Here is a 15978-nt window from a genome sequence, read left to right as displayed (position 1 = left end):
GTGCGTGGCGTTCCCGTATTCGGCCTAAGCGCAAAGCTGACGCGAATACGAAAACATGGATTGCATGAGCACTCAACCACAGAGATGTTTCTAGCAACAGCTAGTGGTGGCAGTAAAGAGCGTTTGAGGGGTCCCAGCCTTGTCTGTAGCTTGAATAAGGCTGTTCCCCGCTTGATCTGGTCAAACCCGCAGTCGGGAAACGTGTACGCAGGCGTGCCGCGGGCCGGTTCCTGACAGGGTGCACTTGATGTCGCATGAGTTCTGCACTATGGCTTTGCATTTGATGTATCGGCTGCTGCATTTGTGATACTTGGTTGCGGTGCTGCTGTTGGATATGCTCAAACTGTGCACGATATTCATCATGCTGTGCACGATATTCATCATTCAGCAGTTTTACTTCATCCTGGTAGTGCCTGTTCAGCACGTCTAGCTCTTTTTTAAGCGACTCGATATGGAGCCGATAGCCCTCTATCAGGTTGCTTCTGTCTCCATCCTGCATATGTCTGGTAATGATGGATTCTTGGCTTCTGAGGATGCCAAGTAGGCCTGACACTGCACCCGACATCTCTGCCTCAGTCTCCCTTCTTGTGGGTACAGGAGCAGCTCTTCGTCTCCTTGGAGCTGGAGGGATTTCTGCCTCTGAGGTTTGGACTCTATGGGGCTGGGCAGCACTAGTGGACGGTGTCGGTGCCTGTGGAGTGTCCTGGACAGTTTCGGTTGAGGTAGGATCAGGGCCAGGGTCCTAAGGAGGGAGGGTCAAGTCCTCAGTTTCGGACCGCCTGGAGTCCACGGAAACCTGCCTACTGGCAGGTGGTGGCGGCAAATAGTCCGTGTCCAGCACAGAGTCATAATCAATGTCATCAAAATTATCTTCGTCACTGTCCCCAATACCAACGACCTCCCGATCCGTGTCGAGGTCCTCATCCTCCTGAAAATTATCTTCAGTCCTGTAGATAATACAAAGGAAAATGTTACCATAATATACCACGTGTTGTTGTTGTTGTTGTTATCATCATATACAGTGTTTTTACCAATGGTAAAAGTAGTTAAACTTACTCTCTTGCCTCCACAGAAGTTCTCAAGAACGCCAGCGGACGTGCGTAACAATAGGGTGTTCTTTTGGAGTATCCACTTCCACTCCTTTGTTCTTTGTGCTGAATTCTCAGTTTCTTGACATAGGCGTTGCGTACACTGGACCATCGGGTCTTATATTTTTCGGCAAAAAACAAAAGATAATAACTTTTTAATTTCTCTCCTAGGTTCATGGCAACTGTGCAATCCTACGCATCTCTACACATAACCTTCAGAATTGGGAAGAGTACAGTGGCAGGCATCATAGTGAGGACCTCCAAAATTATCCAGAGAAGGCTGAGGGCCACATATATGCCTGTTCCACACGCCAGAAAATGGGAGGAGATCTCAGACCGCTTCTGGACAGTGTCGGTTCTCGAATTGTGTAGGTGCGATCGACGGAAAGCACATCAGGATCCAGAAACCATTGAGTGGCAGCCATTATTTCAACTATAAAAAGTACTTTAGTATTGTCCTAATGGCAGTGGCTGATGTGGACTACAAATTTATATATGCGTAGACGTGGGGTCATACGGGAGTGCCAATGACTCTGGCATATTTCAAAATACCACACTGCACCACCGGCTGGAGCAAAACCAACTGCACCTACCCGCTGAGAAACCTTGGCCTGGGAGAACGACACCCGCCTACCCCTTTGTCTTTGTGGGAGATGAGGCTTTTGCCCTGTCTACCCACATTAATCGGCCATACCCTGACAGGGGCCATGACCGAAAATAGACAATTTTTAACGCACGGCTCAGCCGCGCTTCCCGAATGGTGGAGTGTACCTTTGGAATCCTGGCGAACAAGTGGAGGATGTTCCACACACCGCTGCTACTGAAGCCGGACAATGCTGTCCACGTTGTGAAAGCAGCATGCATCCTCCACAATTCTTTGCATCAGGAAGAAGTGGACAATTCCAACGTTCCAGAGGTACTCCCACTTCGGCCGATGCGGAGGTACGCGCAAAGGCCAAGAGTAGTCGCCCTTCAAAACAGGGACAGTGTGGCTGACTATTTTATGACACCTGAAGGACAAGCATAAAATTTTGTTTACTTTGCTCATTGTTTATTTTGTTCATTGTTTATTTTGTTCATTGTTTATTGTGTTCATTAGTTATGTGGTTCAATAGTTTATTTTGATCATTGTTTTATTTTGTTATATTTATTTTGTGGGTACACAGAGCATGCGTGTCTGAGCCGCAGGCAAGCAGTCATGCGCCTGCGGCCCAGACACATGTGGTTGGGACACAGGTAGTGGGTGGGGCACGGGTAGTGGGTGGGACACGGGTACACAGAGCATGCGTGTCTGAGGCGCAGGCAAGCAGTCGTGCACCTGCGGCCCAGACACATGTGGTTGGGACACGGGTAGTGGGTGGGACACAGGTACACAGAGCATGCGTGTCTGAGCCACAGGCAAGCAGTCGTGTGCCTGCAGCCCAGACACACATGGTTGGGACAAGGCCTGCGTGCTACATATTTTCTTTGAAACCACCACCCACACCAAGAAATCACACAGCTGAAACACATCACACCCTCCCAACATCCATTGTAAACATACCTTGAGCACTTTTCCCCTTCCGATTCAGTTGATCGAATCCCTGCACATAAGTTTTGCAGATGCCCTCCCACAACCTTCTGCACTTCCGGATGTTATTATGTTCTGGGTGTCCCTTGTCACAGAGGGCAGGTTGCCCCTGTACTTGGACAATCAGGTACTCAATGCTGTATGGCCTTATGTCTTCCATCTCTTTCCAGAAATCCACAAACTGGGATGGATCCCACTCCTGCAGCACTCCCAGACCCATGTGCCAAACAAACAAGCCAAGATGGCTGCTTTACCATAGAGCTGTATCATAGAGAGTACACAGGAAAGAAGATAGAAAGGTCCACTTTTATAGGCAGTGTGTTGTTCAGTTCCGTTCTTCATTGGTTCCTATAGCCCTGCAAAACCTTCCGTTTCAGGTCCGCAGGGAGCAACGGTCCGGAAAATTAGGGACTGTAGCATTTTTTCGATCTGGGGACTGAACCTACGCGACATATCCATACCAACAGATGGATGTGTACGGCCCCATAGATTAGCATTGGTTCCGTTCACATCTGGTACAGTATACATCCGGTTCCAATCCGCAAAAAAACGCTAATGTGAACCGGGCCTAAGTACTGTTTACCATGTGCTGCAGCCATCTGATCGAATCTGTGAAAAGCTGTAGCTTAAAGTGTACCTGAAGTTAAAGAAGTGCCCTATGGGGTACTTACCTTTGGAGGGGAAAGCCTCTGGGTCCTAAAGAGGTTTTCCTTGTCCTCCTGTTACAGTGTAGGACCACCGAAATATAGCTCGTTGACACTTGTCAAGAGCACAGTACCACAGACCCACTTGCCTTTCTTCAGAAAAAGCTGGGTCACATTGGTTTTATGCTACGGCACAGGCATGAGCCATCTGCGCTTGCACAGTAGCAAGGACCGAATTGGGCTCAGCTATTTCGGCCAGAGCCTGAGCAGAACGTGCTAGTGCGCATGCACAGGGAAGCCACACCTCCAGGATCCCAGAGCTAAAACTACGTAGGAGGACAGGGGGAGCCTCTTTAGGATCCAGAGGCTTCCCCTTCCCGAGGTAAGTATCTAAAAACGTTAGCATTTTCAATTGTGCTATTAGGCCGCGATCTAATAGCACAAAATTCCAGCTTAAAGCGGAATATAACCCTACATTTCAACTTTGCTCTAAAACATTATTTATAGCATATTATATGCAACCAGCATTTTTTTTTACTAGAGCAGCATTGGAAGGGTTAAACACAGAGGTTTAAAGTTCCTTGGAGAGATATGCAGAAGTTCAGATAGATACATTTAACTACATAGAATGTATCAAGTGATAAATGTTACACACTCTTTGGCTGTCCTCCAGCTCCTTCTCAGTCAGAGACAGTGAGTCACATTCAACACTTAGATACATTTATGTAAACAAAATGTATCTATGTCAGCTTCGGATGCGTCTGCAGTTCTGTCCAGGAACTTTAAAGCCCTGTGTAACCCTTCCAATGCTGGTCTAGTAAAAAAAAAAATGCTAGTTGCATATAATACACTGTAAATAATGTTTTAGAGCAAAGTTGAAATGCAGGGTTATATTCCGCTTTAAATAGGTGTAATTCCTTCAGATAATAATCGAGATGTTTACACCATCACTCATATATTGCCCCATTGCTGGCCAGTCTCCTCAAGTAGATACAAAAGACTCCAAAGAAATCCAAAGACAATGTGGAGAAGAGGTTTAAAAGAAACTACATTTAAGAGGTGTATAAATGCTGCCATCTCTGTTGCCTTGTTAGAGATGTTTCCTGGCTCTCAGATTAAACTTCTTGCTTCACTTGTAGACAAGTAGCTTCTCGATGACAGACCTGCAACAAGTCCGGATGTTCCAGGTTACAGCACTTTATACAGTATGTACGGTATATAATAACACTAGTTTCTGCACTGCTTCTCTTATGCTGGGAATACACAATGAGGTTTTTTGGCAGATTTATGTTCCGATCAATTTTCCACTCGCTTTTTCTGATCGATTTTCTGATAATTTTTCTGATTGATTTCAATTTTACGAGAAAATCGGTCAGAAAAACGATCAATATCAGATTGGACCTGTCGAAAATTATTAAGCCATCTCTCTGCCAAAAAAAACTCATGGTGTATTCCCAGCATTACAGCCATGACCCGCAACCTCTTTACAGCATCAGACTGGCTTTAGTAGCAACTATAATATCTTACTTACGTAACAGAACCAGTAATGTGGATATAATTAAAAAAAAAAAAAGACAACAGTTTCGGCAGGCATGTTTTGAAGGAGAGTGGAATACGACAGCCACTGGTTCTTGTAATTATATTCAGGTAGAACATCACATGTGCCAGTTGTCTACAGCCTTTTTACCTAGCTCTTTCCTCAGGTGGTCATCATGCTATGTGACAGCTGCTTCCAGATGTATCTCTCTCTCTCTCCCTACTTTGCAGAGCATCTATGAAGCTGAGTTTCTAAAGATACCAAGGCAGATGGCTGGATCCACTTTTCTGATTAGAATCTGGCATGTGATCAACCCTCTAGGTTATCGATCATCTCGGCAGGGGGCATTGTTTTCCCCACTCACCCAGTGTGCTCTGTGCCACTTCGTAGTGCGTCACTCCATCTCCTCCTCCACCCTCCATAGCAACACAACATGTTGCTAGTCTGTAGTCTAGTGACTTGTCTATACAGCACTCAGCTCTGAACTGTCACCTGAGAGACAAAGTTTATCCCTGCAGGCCACAGTAATCGTGTGTATGCACGCACCTTTATTTGCAGACTCTATGATTATTGAATAGAGAGATAATGATGAGTCCCAAGGACTGCTATGCTACTATGGCTGTAGTCACACTCTTAACTGTATATTAGTGGGTCAGCCTAAGCAATTTATCTACCAACATCATAGTTTGCAATCTTGGGCAGATGAGCAGATCTAGTTGTGGATGTCTCTTCTTTAGTTTTTGTAACAAATCTCATCTTCATCACAAAAATAAATACTCAGTGCTGAATAAACTTTTGGCCATTTATTACTAAACACTGGGGAAATTTAAATCCCATTCCAAATGTGACACAAGAACTGATGTCTTGTGTTCCATGGAAAAATATAATTTACACAAGAGACCTATTTTCATTCCACTGTATAAATAATAAAGAAAAAGATTAAGCTTCCGCTGAAAAGATTAATGACAGCTTCTTGACACGTTTATTAAAGCAAACTTAACATAACCAAGAATATGTGGTGATTTATAGCCACACAAGTTATCTCAGATCCCTGAATGAATATCTCGTTTGAATGGAAATAATTAGTGGCTGGAAGAGATCGAAGTAGTTCTGCATATTTAGTGGTTCTGAGAGTGAGGCAAATCTGCTTATTTATAGGATAACACTTTCATTAGGGGAAGCCAAGCCGGACTTGTTGAAAGGAGTACACAGAAGATTCCCATGATGAAGCCACTCAGGCTTGGAAAACTGTGTGGTTTTCATACCACAATTCAATTGAAAGGAACAAAACAAACAATTCTCAGAACTGTTACAGATTGCTACTGAGGGCCACACACAGTTCACCGACATCATGGGATACAACAAGGAAGACAACAGAGATGTAAGAACTTTGTTTATTAAAATACTCTAGCACCAGCCAGAGCAGGGCAGTACATCACTTTCATGTTAAAAGTGTTTCTATCTGGTCTCCATGTGCCTCTTTATTTCTCCGCCCTGTGCCCTTGTCATATGGACCCTCCAGGAACGATATCTCTTAGGCCGATATCTCTTAGGCCCTTTTCAGACGGACGGCTATACTGCACATTTGCTGAGCAGGTCAGCCTCCCGTCTGCTGCCCGTCAGTGCAATTCGGGTGCAATTTAAATGTAGCCAAATCACAGTGGTTGTAACACCACGCGTGTCAAGCTGGGCGGCAGAGGCATGCGACATATTGAGTCTGAGTACGGCTGTGGTGCAACTCAGATCTCACTCCATGGGGGGCACCCTGCTGGTGCAGGAGAGCAGCTGACAGGTGGTGAATTCACCGATTGTCAGCTGCCCATGTGTAAGGGCCCATGATTAAGTATTTAGTACTTTTACCTTGTAGCTCCAGAGCCCTGGGGTTGAATGTCTAATGCTAACTTAAAGGGACTACAAGCACCTCTCATGGTTATGGCTTTCAGCCAGACGACTTCCAACAAAGTCATGTTATGACCCCTCTGGAGGAGCCTCTTGCAATGGCCATGTGTGTCACTTCCTCTCCCTGCTTCATTCAGTGATGCACTTCTCTAACAGAGAAGACAGGGTGACCCGAAAGTTATAACATAGCCAAGATGGCAGCTCTGATTTTTAAATTGAAATCGAACTAAAACTATTTGGTGTAGAATAGCAATTTAGGCATCAAATGAAAAAGCAGAGCTCAAGCTACAGAAAGGTATGCTTCTTTAAGTACTTTGCAGTACTGGTCGGAGTCTCTAGGCATACCCATGAGAGGAGCTCGGAGTCCCTTTAACATCCTCCAAATGTTGGCACAAGTTTGGCTGGTTTGTTAGGTTTATCGGCATTGGACCAAATGTGCTTTACTGTGTAAGTATGAGTGAGGCAGGCCTATTACAGTTTGAGGTACTTTGAGGATAAGAAAAGACAATGCAGCCTAGTAAATGGAATGTCCATTATTACACAGAGTGTCACAGGAAACACAACATATCAGTGCCCATTATTTGTAGGCTTAGTTTGTATAGCGGGTGCCCTTTTCAACAGGATGCAACTTTCACCCTTTTTAACTGTTCCCATATATCATCCTTATGCCCTTTTGTTGAGTGTTAACATCAACTGAGGTGAACACACTTAAAGAGGAACTTTAATGTACATAACTTAATTGATAAAACTGCTTATTTTTTACAATATTTATTAATAAATGCCGTATCCATGCTGGATTTTCGGCAGAGGCGGCCATTATTAGCCGCCTCAGCAACTTTCATTTGTACGGGTTCTACGGCTGTTTTGTATACAGTATACCAAGAGAACCAGGGCTCCTCTGATGCACAGGAACTGACTGGCAGGAAGAGTCCCCCCCCCCCCCCCCCCCCTCATCCTTTCCTGAAAACCTATAATGCATTTAACTAGCTATGCTTCGCCTTCAGTTTCCTAGCAGCAATCGCCGCTCGGAAACTGTTAGATGGCAAAACCGCTGTCTTTTAACATGGTACAGCGCTGGGATCTACAGCAGCGCTGTACTGGGGACAGCCGTGTGACACGGCTGTCCCCCTGGGGCACTCTGCAGTGGTCGGCTGTCATAGGCTGAAGCTTATTACAAAAATAATAAACATAATATTTATAAAAAATAAACACAGGAGGGGGGGGGGATCAGACCCCACCAACAGGAAGCTCTGTTGGTGGGGAGAAAAGGGAGGGGGGATCATTTGTGTGATTGAGTTGTGCGGCCCTACAGCAAGGCCTTAAAGCTGCAGTGGCCAATTAAGTAAAAAATGGCCTGGTCTTTAGGGGGGTTTGTCCTCAAGTGGTTAAAGAGGACAAAGTAACGTAACATACTACCATCTAATTTTACATGGTCCATACTTCACCTAGCATTGCAAGACAACATATTGTTTTAGGCTTCTTACTTCATTTTGTTTTTCATTTTATATTTAATTATTTATTTTGCATTCAAATTCAGTAAATCCACACCCATTTCTATATGTATATTGCACAACTAAGATGTTTTATAGCACTGCCTGGTCAACAACTACTCAGCTAGAATTGTAAGTGTCACTCTTTTATGCCTTCAGCATAACCTTTCCTTCTTTTTGCTTTAGCAGCAGGAAGAGTTATTTATTACCTGTGGCTTTCTCAGGATTGTTGCACATAAAACATAACCATGACCCGGTTTTCTCACTAAATCCAAATAGATCAAAAAACCTCACTTCTTCCAGATGCATGAGCACAAGATCAAGATCCTAGAACAACACATACAAAATAATAGTCATTACTTTGGGACACAAACATCAAATACATTCTAGAAATTCATAATATTTATCTTCTAGCTCAAGGCTTACAAGTTACAGATGAAGACATCTCACACTGTGACTGTCATCATTTATACAGAAGATGGGCTAGATGTTAACTAGCAGGTGCGGCCAGTGAATACCCGGGATGTTCCTAAAAGAATAATCTTTATCTTTAAGAAATGGTGGTAAGTCAGATTCCCAGCATTCGCACACCCTGGTTTATATGAATTTATATGGCAGTCCTCAACTTTCTTTCAACTGAAATGTGAAGATGCCGCCTCTATAAGTTATCAAAGCACCAGCAATCAAAGGGTGCTAAACAGATGAGTTTTGGGTTCTGACTCAAAGCTCATTTACAGAATCAGCAACTGGCTGGGCTGAGAAATCATGTATGGAACTCAAATGGAAGTAGAAGTTTCCTTGCTTTATATAAACCTTTATTTCTTCCTAGAATCTTAATTTAACTAAGCGTACAGGTCTTTATATTAACACTAGTCATAAGCCCGCCCGTTTAAAAACAGGCACTAGGGCTCAGTCGCAACCCTCCTCACCCCCTACTCCCCCCCCCTGCCCTGCAATGGCCACCCTCCCATTCAGCTGCGCACACATGCCCGCCCCCTTGTACATGCGGACTGGCACACAGCCCGCTCCCCTGCACATGTGCACTGGCACACACGCACGGAGACAGGAACATGGGAGGATGCAGGGACACAGGGGATTTTTATAGCATGGCTGGATAGTATACTGGTTAAAGGATACCCGATGTGATATGTCACATGATGAGATAAACATGGGTATGTACAGTGCCTAGCACACAAATAACTAGGCTGTGTTCCTTTTTTTCTTTCTCTGCCTGAAAGAGTTAAATATCAGGTATGTATGTGGCTGACTTAGTCCTGACTCAGACAGGAAGTGTGACCCTCACTGATAAAAAAAATCCCCTTTTTATCTCTTTCTTGCTCTCAGAAGCTATTTTCTGCTAGGAAAGTGTTTTATAGTTGGAATTCCTTATCAGTGAGGGTCACACTGTTATCACTTCCTGTCTGAATCAGGACTGAGTCAGCCACTTACATACCTGATATACAACTCTTTCAGGCAGAGAAAGAAACAAAAAACACTGCATAGTTATTTGTGTGCTAGGCACTGTACATACAGATGTCTATCTCATCGGGTCACATGTCACCTCGGGTATCCTTTGAGGCCACTGCCTTTAACATGGGAAACCAGGGTTCAAATCCTGGCTAGGGTCAGTACCTATTCAGTAAGGAGTTCAATGCAAGACTCCCTAACACTGCAGGGCGGCCATTTGAGTGCATCTTTTGTAGCTGCAGCTCTTGAGCGCTTTGAGTCCAACAGGAGAAAAGCGCTATAGAAATGTTCAGATTATATAGAATTGTTAATAATAATTTTTATTTATACAAATATAGCGCCAACATCTTCCGTAGCTCTGTACATAGTACAAAACAATTAATGGGAAACATACAGTAGATACATGAGTTTCAAAACGCAGACAATGTTGAGTGTTTGAGACATCACCAATACTAGTGCATGTTCTTATGATAAATTACATCAGAATAAGAAACACTAAGAGGAGGTCCCTGCCCTTGCCAGCTTACAATGTAGAGGGTAGTGGGTTGGAGACATATAAAGTGTTTCTGATTATACATTTTCTGTTATCAACTCGTGCATTTTCCTGTAAGTGTGATATGCAGAGCACCATATGTATTTCTGTGTTCAGAGAATTATCTCCAAGTAGGTATACTTAAGTTAAATAGCAGTGTGAGTGTCCGGTTTTACTCCACTTCCACCAAACACTTTAAAGGCTTTTGTATGACATCATCATCATAATTTCCATAAGAGTATTAAGACATGCTCATCAGCTTTTGGGCTTAGTTTCTGCTCATGGAGAGGCCTGTGTGACTCATGGTCCAGGTCAATCCCAATGCTAGCTCCCAACTGTGGTCAACCACACATTTTCAATGAGGTATTATTGCTAAGAACATGATCATATATTACTTTAATAACTTTCTGTCAACATAAATAGTTCATATATAGTTAGGCACTTGTTCCTAAAATACTGCATATGCTACAGATTACCAAAACAAAGGATAAGCTGTCCAGAAAGCAAATCTACTTCACAAAATGCAAAGCAATCCAGACAACAGAGACAGATCCTTATAATAGCATTGTACACCCTGCCGAGGAGAGTCCAAGTCAGGTGGGAAGAGCACTTTGTACATATGCCAGACACACATCTCCCCAAGAGGCCCAAACAGCACTTACTCCATTAGGTTACAGACCCATTTCCTGTATTATGTGAATAAATATAAATGGCTTCCTCCTCGTTATCTGAATATCATTCCAATTAATTCAAATTAATTATTAAATTAAATGTAAAATCGATACAATTTACAACTTTATCAGCTAAAAGGCTCTCCATACAATACAGCCGTAGACTTCATAAACCAAAACCAATCATGGTTTTTGGGCGATGGAAATGTCAGCGTACATACACATCCTTTTTTTTTAAGTTACGGTAATAATCTGTGATATCCCAAATTTTGGTAATATCGTTAAGCATTTCAAGTTACTTCAAAATTCCTGTGAAACTCCAACAGGGGAAGAAGAGTCCACCTCATATGTACTAAATATTCCTTTTACCAAGATAAATATGATGATAAATATGAATAGTCTGGTGGCACTCTTGCCTTGCAGTACTGGGTTCTTTGAATCTGGGATAGAACAATAAGTATAAAGTTTGTATGTTCTCACCATGTTTACTCCAAGCATTCTGGTTCTCTCACACATCCCAAAAAGAGACCTATACATTAATTGGCTTCTCTCAAAATTGGCCTTAGGCTATAATTAATTTATAACGAGAGCAGAGTTTAGATTATGAGCTCCTCTGTGGAATAGTTAGTGACTCCATAAAGCACTGCAAAAGATGTCAGTGGTTTATTAAGAGAAAATAAATACATAGAATAAACATAATGTAACCAACATGTCAAATACAGTTTAAGGTACATGCTAAGATAGGTTAATGCTATAGTGTTTAATTATAATAACTTAGGCATATTTAACAATATCTATATATAAAGGTCTGCACAGGCCTAGGTTGATTAGGAATATTTGTATTCTTCAACACTGTACTCCTATCTCCAGGCATAGCTAGCTATACAAGTGGCGCATCTAAGAGTCCAGGCGGGGTAACCCTTCTCAGCGAGAAAGAGCAAACTCCTGTCTCAAAGTGTCCTCCATGTTACAATTCCTACACATATGAATGAATTCACCCACCATGACGGCCTTCACAGCGTGATGTGGGTGGCAACTACTGGCTTCCAGCACAGAGTTACCTGAACAAAGTTTCTGATACGTCTTTGTGAGCACTTGTGAGTGTTCCACATCCACTATAATGGTAAGATCTATGAAATTGATCTCCTTTTCATTATTACACATGGTGAAAGATACATTCATGGTGTTAACATTCAGTTATGTTAAGAAGTCCCGCAATAGTTCAGGTGGTCCTGCCCAGATCACAAGCATGTCATCAATTCAATATACCTGCTGTATCAGGTCATATATTTAGTGAAAGGGTTCCCATCTCCAAATATGCGAGTGAGAGAGAAAAATTTGTCCCCATTGAAGCTCCGTACCTCTGGTGATAAAAACCCCCATTGAACAGAAAATAATTATGTGATAGCAGGAACTCCACACATGTCCAAAAGTAAACCTTTAGAAGTCCCGCAATAGTTCAGGTGGTCCTGACCAGATCACAAGCATGTCATCAATTCAATATACCTGCTGTATCAAGTCATATATTTAGTGAAAGGGTTCCCATCTCCAAATATGCGAGTGAGAGAGAAAAATTTGTCCCCATTGAAGCTCCGTACCTCTGGTGATAAAAACCCCCATTGAACAGAAAATAATTATGTGATAGCAGGAACTCCACACATGTCCAAAAGTAAACCTTTAGAAGTCCCGCAATAGTTCAGGTGGTCCTGACCAGATCACAAGCATGTCATCAATTCAATATACCTGCTGTATCAAGTCATATATTTAGTGAAAGGGTTCCCATCTCCAAATATGCGAGTGAGAGAGAAAAATTTGTCCCCATTGAAGCTCCGCACCTCTGGTGATAAAAACCCCCATTGAACAGAAAATAATTATGTGATAGCAGGAACTCCACACATGTCCAAAAGTAAACCTGGGTTGTAGAAGGAAATCGGGAGTACCTACAAAGATTATCCTCCATTGCAGTAAGGGCGAGTGCATGTGGTATTGAAGAGTATAGTACTGTAACATCCAAGGTCACCCACATGTGCCAGCCCAACCATGAGAAATTCTCCAAACTTGATAGCATGTGCTTTGTATCTCGTATGTAACCGGGAAGCTGTCGAACCACAGGCTGTAGGTGTGAGTCTATCCAGTCACCCAATTTCTCCCCAACGATCCAATTCCTACCACAAAAGGATGACTTTCAGAAAGATCTCCTGGTTTATCGATCGCTAGGAGATGATGAAAAATAAGGGTATCTCACCCTAAGATGATCAGGCAGACTTACAGAGAAAACTCAGATAGACCCTACAATTAAAAGAAGTCCATCAAACTCTAATGTAAATTCTGAGACATGACTGCCTATCACCTTCCAATATGTACTAGTATCCTCTAGTTGTGTGAGGGACTCTGTAGTCCACTGAATCTAAGACTACTACCACGCCATTCTTGTCCGCATTCCATATAATGATAGTGTTCTTATCCCTCAAAGTACAGATAGTCTGTTTTTCACCTGATGACAAATTTGATATTGAACTTATGTTGTCATGCCACCTAATCACAATTTGGGTAAAGAGGTGCCCCAGTGTGAATAAAATTGGATTAAAAACAAGATAAAATCGAAAAAAATGAGGTGGCTTACCTCAATGACGAGACCTTTGTATAAACAAAAAAATATTTATTTAGCACAGGCAACGCATTTCACAGGTTTAAGCCCGCTTCCTCAGGCCAATAACAGTGCCAATTGCAAATAGCCGATCAGCACCTTGTTTTTTTCGATTTTATCTTGTCTTTAATCCAATTTTATTCACACTGGGGTGCCTTTTTACCCAAATTGTGCTTTATGTATCCCCAGCACACATAGCGATAATCTGTCACTTTTACCAAGGAGAGCGACCACAACCAGGTCCGGCTGGACCACCCCAAGTGAAGTCGGGTTTGTTGTCTCCACCTGCTTCTTGTGGTCGGTTGCCCCTCTGCAACCCGCCTTTGTGAGTAGTACAATTACCTTACCTGTTGATATCCCGTATAGGAAAACATATTGCGCTATTGGGCTCCCTTTTTTTGTCTCGTGTCTTTTTCCTCTAGGGTGCTGAGACACCCATACTACTCTATATGCCACCTAATCAGTTCCTGTTCAACAATTTATTGAAAAATGTCAACAGGTGTGTGGACCTAGAGTGTATTGGGTAATAGTCTGGGGTTTGTGATCCTAACAGGCAAAACCTTGTCCACTCCAACTTCACCAACCATCTCAGGACAATTGTTGCAAAGTGGCTAATGTGCAAGCCTCCCTTAAAATAGGGATATCAGGGATGTCCAGAGTGCTACCAACAGCGGAAACATCCTGAGGTCCAGCCACATCATCACCCGCAGAAAAATACTTCTTAGAAAGAATATTCCTAACAAATGTATTAATGGCCTATAAAGTCTAAATAACCTCAAAATGGTAGGTGGGGATCTAGCGAAGACGCTGGTAGAGCAACTGTTTCAATCCTGCTTTTCTTACTTTCCTGTGCCCTCCCTTCCTGGGGTCATTGGGATTTGGGACCCCGCTTCTTGTATCATTGTTACTTACCCTGCCTGTAATAGGATGGTTGTGCTGAGGTCGATGTCCCTAAAGGAATCACATTAGGATCATTACTCCGAGTCTTCCAACCCTGAGATGGTCGAACAGCTTCTTTCAAATAATTTTATTGAGGTTTTCAAAGAAAAAAAAAAACAGCTTATGGCAATACAAGGGAGTAACATGTCCCAATTAGCAGCGCATAGAGATTCTTGTACAACAATATATTATGTACACATCACACATAGCACAGGACACTGGAATCAAGATGGCTACCTGCTAAAAAATACTGGGGAGGGATCATTCTCCCATTACAACCAGTCGGACTCGCCGACCCAGAGTGGCCGGCGTACCCTCTAGGGGGCCATGATCCTTTGTCTACTATAAATCCAACCTCAGATCCTCTTAAGGAGGACTTAAACACGAATAAGACAAACATGGAGAGAAAGAAAAGAAGAAACGGGGAGAGAGAGGGCTAGCAAAGGGAGGGAGAGGGGGGAGGGGGGATAGGGGTAGCCCGCCGCAGTACTAAAGGCAGTTGCCTTATTATGGTAGGTTCCCTATAAAAGGGGTTAGCTATGACCGGTAATAGTAAGGTAAGCTTTCCAAGGGTCCCAAATTTTGTCAACCTTGTCCCTTCTGTCCAGCAGGATTCCCGCCAGCTTTTCTTGGATCATGAAATTAGAGACTCTGGTTTTCACTTCTTCAAAGGGGACAAGTTGTTTCTTCCATGCCCTAGCAATGGTTTGTTTGGCTGCTATAAATATATGGGTGCATTTGACATCTCCTATTGAGATTTGAATGCCTCTGGTAAGCTGGAGTCCACCTGTTTCCTAAGGGGAGGTGTCAGTTTTTTAAGTATCGGTTTGGGGGACTTCAGGAGACCTGTCCACCTACCGCTCTCATATACCACCTTATCTCTATAATCACAGCAATCTCTCATATATTTAGATCTTGTAGTTTGCATGACAGCCTGACCACATTCTCAACTTAACAACTTAGCTTGTAAATCGTCAAACACCTTGAATGTCGAAAACCTATGAAGTTCTGCTGTAATTCTCTGGTGTCTAGTGGTATTCCTGTTCCCCTTTAAGGATTTTCTGTAGTCTAGTAGTAGCCCCCTTAACCTTCAGGAATTTCTGGTGTCTAGTGATATCCCTCCTTATCCATGGTAGTCTAGTGGTCGCCCCTGGCACACACTTGCAGAAATCGGCAGCAGAGGAAGCTTGGCTGTAAGCATAACTTGCTTTCCTGGCTCCTGCAGCAATTGGCTCTCACCTCCTTTCACTGGTGCAGCCACCCTCTAGTGTCAGCATGTATCGGTTCCCGTCTGATGACATCACAATGCCTACAGTACGAGTGAGATGAGGAGAGAGACGATCACCACAGGAGTCAGGAGGATGAGTCACATTTACCCATCCACTTTTGTACTGTTACGGTACCGGGAAGGAGGGAGTGCTGTGCTCCTTTGCTGCCAGCTAATATTCACGTCATTCTATCAAATCAGGTATCAAAAACAATGTGAATATACAG

General features: G+C 43.2%; 1 protein-coding gene across 2 annotated transcripts in view; it reads right to left on the bottom strand.

Annotated features, from left to right (window-relative positions):
* VEPH1 (ventricular zone expressed PH domain containing 1) overlaps positions 1-15978 on the bottom strand; it is a 471495-nt gene that overhangs the window by 73559 nt on the left and 381958 nt on the right. The window contains exons 12-13 of one of the 2 annotated variants that reach the window (XR_011031377.1): positions 8438-8555; positions 4353-4465 (exon numbers count right to left, since the gene is read on the bottom strand). Coding sequence is in view for 1 of the 2 variants with exons in the window: in XM_068280844.1 (XP_068136945.1) it covers positions 8438-8555 (118 nt within the window). In the remaining variant the exon portion in view is untranslated. The remainder of the gene's footprint in view (positions 1-4352; positions 4466-8437; positions 8556-15978) is intronic. The other variant, XM_068280844.1, reaches the window with a different exon arrangement.

Source organism: Hyperolius riggenbachi, chromosome 4 (assembly GCF_040937935.1).
Source record: "Hyperolius riggenbachi isolate aHypRig1 chromosome 4, aHypRig1.pri, whole genome shotgun sequence".
NCBI lineage: Eukaryota > Metazoa > Chordata > Amphibia > Anura > Hyperoliidae > Hyperolius > Hyperolius riggenbachi.
The sequence above is the reverse complement of the archived record's forward strand: the minus strand, read 5'-3'. Positions and strand labels throughout refer to the sequence as shown.